The sequence below is a fragment of the Electrona antarctica genome (assembly GCF_951216825.1).
Source record: "Electrona antarctica genome assembly, chromosome: 11".
NCBI lineage: Eukaryota > Metazoa > Chordata > Actinopteri > Myctophiformes > Myctophidae > Electrona > Electrona antarctica.
Genome location: NC_136792.1, coordinates 35,732,210 through 35,737,706, shown reverse-complemented (window position 1 = coordinate 35,737,706; position 5,497 = coordinate 35,732,210). Strand labels below are relative to the sequence as shown.

General features: G+C 46.4%; 1 protein-coding gene across 1 annotated transcript in view; it reads right to left on the bottom strand.

Moving 5' to 3' along the window:
* pdgfd (platelet derived growth factor d) overlaps positions 1-4,352 on the bottom strand; it is a gene marked incomplete at its 3' end in the record, with an annotated part of 94,635 nt that extends 90,283 nt beyond the window's left edge. The window contains exon 1 of the mRNA XM_079513574.1: positions 4,252-4,352. Within this exon, the coding sequence (XP_079369700.1) occupies positions 4,252-4,324 (73 nt within the window). The 5' untranslated portion in view covers positions 4,325-4,352. The remainder of the gene's footprint in view (positions 1-4,251) is intronic.
* Positions 4,353-5,497: the final 1,145 nt, after the last annotated feature.

Sequence of the window (5,497 nt, the reverse complement as noted above, 5' to 3'; positions counted from 1 at the left end):
AACAACACATAGACATGACAGGTCGAGTACCTGCAGTGATTATTAGCTGCTGCCAACTAGGTAAGTGGACGTACCAAATGAGACTGAATAATTGACAAGGCTGATTGGAAGGCTGCGATGCAATGCAATATTACTTCTACTACTACAACCCTACTACTACTACTACTACTACTATTTTGTTTTGGGAGGCCCCTCGAGGCCCGTTTCAATTGAAACGATTGAAACATATATAAGGCCGCCACTGCTCCTTGAAGAGCTTTAACCCATTTAGGCCTGACGTCGAAATAAATAAAAAGTCTTCTGAAAGAATATAATTATATTCAAAGATTTGTGCCGCATTTTCACGATTTTTCAAAAATAGCAGACCTACAAATGGGTTTCCGTCCGGAATGGGTTAAGATCAACCTGAACCACTGGGAACACATAGCCAAGGACCGACCGGCCTGGAGAAGAAAGGTCCAGGAGGGTGCCGTTCTCTGTGAGAACAGCAGAAGATCCTGTGCCATGTTGAACAACAGCACATAAACTGTGCCTGCCCCTCAGGGCTCTGCATCCTCTCTAGGATCTTCTAAATAAACTGTGCCTGCCCCTCAGGGCTCTGCATCCTCTCTGACCTCTTTGCCACAGTGGATTCGAAGTGGTCTTTCCAGTCATCTGTGCACTCACCAAAAGTCAACAAATTGAGACGTGCCATGGACATCATCAACCCTGATGGACGAACAAAGGAAGGAAGGTGTGTGTGTGTGTGTGTGTGTGTGTGTGTGTGTGTGTGTGTGTGTGTGTGTGTGTGTGTGTGTGTGTGTGTGTGTGTGTGTGTGTGTGTGTGTGTGTGTGTGTGTGTGTGTGTGTGTGTGTGTGTGTGTGCGCGTGCATTTTGTTATATTTTATGCAAAGTCTGTCTGTCTGTCTGTCTGTCTGTCTGTCTGTCTGTCTGTCTCGAACATGCACACACACATGCTCCTACTGCAGGAAGTGAGCACATGGACAGAGATAAACAAACACCAGAGACCTTGGCAGGACTTCCTGAGTGCTGTAAGCCTTTCTGACAAATACACACGCGCACAGCACCACACCGTGTGCACGTGCGCACAGCACCACACCGTGTGCACGCGTGCACGCATTGTGGCATTTTCAGCCCACCGTAATCAAGTGAAATAAGCAATTGGTTTTTGCTGTCTCTCCTATCTGATAGCTGGTCCATCACACATGTGTGGTGATATGCTTGACATATTCAAATCAAATGAAAGTGTGTCATTTTGAAGGTGACTGGATGCAGATGACACACGCGATACGCACATGCACACACACACACACACACACACACACACACACACACACACACACACACACACACACGCACACACACACGCGCGCCCGTCCGCATAATCAGCAGGTATATCAATCAAATAGTGGAACCCAGCTATCAGATTTCACAAAACCAGTACACCCTATAGTACAATTGGTTAATGGGTGGGCAGGCGGAATGCACCATCAGTATGACCCAGACCTGTATGGAGGTCACTATGACCCAGACATAACCATATACTGTAGAGGTCACTATAACAATCAGTACAGGCAAACACACACACACACACACACTTCTGCATGACAGCAACAATATATCTGTGTTGCTACTATTGGTCAGCAGAAGGTCTATCACCGATAATATAATCGATAATATAATGCTCTTATAATGAGCACTAGTGAGGACCAATTATATAAATGCAAGATTGACAATGGGTGAAGTGCTGCTTTGAATATTTCAGTAGGCTATTTCATAAGCTGGAAAACAAAACAAAACAATGGAGGTACTTCTGGGCTGGCTTACTGCAGTGTGCACAAGAAATTAAACCATTAGCAAGATTAGCTTCGAGCAGACAGACGCGCACACACACACACGCACACGCACAGAGCACGTCGCACGCACGCACGTCGCACGCACGCACGCACGCACGCACGCACGCACGCACGCACGCACGCACGCACGCACGCACGCACGCACGCACGCACACACACACACACACACACACACACGAGCACACACACACACACACACACACACACACACACACAGCCCTCACATATGGACCCCTATAAAAAATAGCTCAATACCGACAGCCGGTCAGCAAGTGGATTCATGAATGTATCGTGTATATAGACCATATTTTAGGCCAATAAAAAAACGATCTAGCCTATACCAAAAACTAACTAACTAACTAACTAAGTTCTTACCGAATGATATGTTGGGGGTCCCCACTTCAAAAATGATTATTTTGGGGGTCCCCACTTCAAATATGATTATTTTGGGGGGTCCCCACTTCAAATATGATTATTTTGGGGGTCCCATGCACTTTAAATATGATTATTTAAAGTGTGTGGGGGGGTCGCCTGAAACGTTTGAGAAGCCCTGCATGCTGTAGGGTACAGCATTGGTAAGAAACAAAATGATACTGTTAATACCATAACATGCAAACGGCAGCCAGCTGCTAAAAACAGATGGCTGAGCATGTTCAAAAGGTTTGGAAATTATATTTGTGAGTGTTGACATTTCATTGGCTGCCAAGTTCATTCTCCAGTCAGACATACCCAGCGAAAAGTTGTGTGCTGTTCTTTTCTTTGAAACAAACACACACACACACACACACACACACACACACACACACACACACACACACACACACACACACACACACACACACACACACACACTCAGCAGTAGTGGTTTGGGCTCAAATCTGCTGGTATTTTCGAGTTTCCCCGCAGCTGTGTTTGTTTGTGTGTGCTGTACTGTATACGTGTGCATGTGAGCCTGTGTGTTTGTTCTGTGCGTGTGCGTGTGCGTGCGCGCGTGTGTCTAAAACAGTGCACACATCAACACCTGCATATAGCCCTGTACGGTGTGTGTGTGTGTGTGTGTGTGTGTGTGTGCGTGCGTGCGTGCGTGCGTGCGTGCGTGCGTGCGTGCGTGCGTGCGTGCGTGCGTGCGTGTTTGTGGTGTGTGTGCTTGTGTTTGTGTTGTGGAATCTAAACTAATCACAGTGCCTTTAACCTCAGGGCCAGGGAAAAGTAAGCAGCGCACACCTGCAGGAAGGTAGATAGAGCCGTGTGCCAAGAACATGTCACCACTGAGGCTGATGGAGCTACTGCAGCATACTGTACTGTAGGCACTGTAGCTTTCATATAGGAGACTTCTGACTGACTGACTGACTGACTGACTGACTGACTGACTGACTGACTGACTGATGGGTACACTCCCTCTCTCTGTCTGTCTGTCTGTCTGTCTGTCTGTCTGTCGTCTGTCTTAATATTTTCCTTGACCCCCCCCCCCCCCCCCCCCCACCCTCTCTCTCTCTCTAGGTCTGAGGTCGGACGAGCCCTCCCCTCCATCGTTGCTTCCAGTCATCTCACACACACACACACACACACACACACACACACACACACACACACACACACAAGCATACAAGCATACAACAATAACAATAACACCATTTTGCCATTCGTGGCAACATGGTCATTCTGATGAAGGACTACGATTACATGTAATTGTCACTTGTCAGCACTCACAGCACACAAAGCACCAGGCTGCAGACAACAACAGTTTGAATGTCTCACCCGTGTATTCACAAATTTCACAGCAATAGCCAAAGTTACAAAACAACACAGCAGGCTATATTTCTCACACACAGTCACTTGGTTCAGTAGCATAGGCCTACTGTATGTGTGTTGGCAAAGTGAATACAGTATAAGCAGTCAGATCCTCAGTGTTCATATAGTTGAGGGGAACAGAACAGCCTACATGGATACCCGCACGCTATGAAATTGCTTTATATGAGTTATGAGGATATTGTCAGCTATAAACTTTTGAAACATTTTTCATCGACCGTAGAAAATGTGATTACATTTTTGACTAGTAGAAAAAAAAGATGCTGACACTAAGGAGTGCGGTCCTCAAGGGGGTCAAGGTCTTCCCTTGTATTAGTGCTTTTTCTGATTTTATCCTCTTAGCACATGTTAGACCTTTCCTTTAACTGTATACCCATTCTGCAAACTGTTTTCAATCAAAAGAATGCAATCAATCAATCAATCAATCAATCAATCCAAAGGGACCCATAGCCTCTTACAGCTGGTAACCCGCAGGAATCCATCTGGTTCCATATGTACATTCTCAGAGTTATTATCCTTGAATTTGAAAAGTTTGAGAAGCACTGATTGACTGATTATCATCAGGCTATTATAAATTGAACTTACCGTCTCGCCTCATGTTGGTCCTCATAACCTTAGCATTGATGATCTGCTGCTCCGCTGAAGTCCTCAGCATCATCACCCACAAGAGCACGAGGAGCGACAGGCACACTTTAAACATCACTGATGATGATGATGATGATCCCTTCATCTCTGTTCAACACTTATTAAAACGTCCTTCGTGCGTCTTTAGGCTACTTCCTCATATGGACTTGAGCTCTTAAAACGAGGCAAGTGTGAAAAAACCGAAACCTTTCTAGTCAACGTGCACAGAAAACGACGTGCTCGTAGGCCTAGTAGCTTGGCTGTATCCAAGAGAGTTGTCGAACTTTACGCAATGTAGCCGATCTTCAATCTCTCCTGAGAAACTCACCACTTAATTGCTTGCTTCACTACAAAAACGTGGACACGCAAACAAGTCCTCTTCTTGTGCCAAAATAAATAAATACAAGTCTCCTTCTCTATTAAACTTTACAGAAAACGTTCTCCTATCCAAGAGTTGTCTAAAACTTTACGCATCGTAACTTCTCCAATCTATGAGAAACCCCTTGCTTACAAACTGTAGGACAGCAGCACAGAAAGAAGTCCCATATCCTTGTCCTCCGAAAAAATAAATACAAACAATAAAAAGGTCCCCAAACGCAGACCATCCCCGGGAGTCCGGCGGTGAAGGAGGAGGCGATGTAGTGGAACCAGAAGGCAGGTGGTGGCCGATAATATAGCTCTGCTCACGGCCATGCATGAGCTCCTTATCGCTGCGAGGAGCACACATCCAGCCACCGGCTCATTGTCATTCCGATCACACGCACATATTCCACATAACTTCTCCACGGCGGCGTAGGTCTATAGTAGCTAGACTATCTGATGATGATGCGTGCGTGCCTGTTGATCCGCGGAAAAACTTTCTCTAGCCTACAATGCGCCACTGCTGCCGCCGACAAGGAACTTCTTGCGCGTATTCGTACACGCACGCAAGGTACCCAAGCGGTACGTGATGTGTGTGCGTGTGTGTGTGTGTGTGTGCGTGCGTGTGTGTGTGTGTGTGTGTGTGTGTGTGTGTGTGTGTGTGTGTGTGCGTGCGTGTGCGTGTCTGCGTGTGTGACTGTTTCCGCGCGTTGTCGGAGGGTCAAAAGGGAGAGTCACTCTCAGTCTGAGATATTTTTCTCCCCCCCCACTTTTTTAGGTGAGGAGGGGTGACACGTTCAGCCGATTAGGCTATTTTTTTTTAAACAGTACAAAGGAAATACGCCAG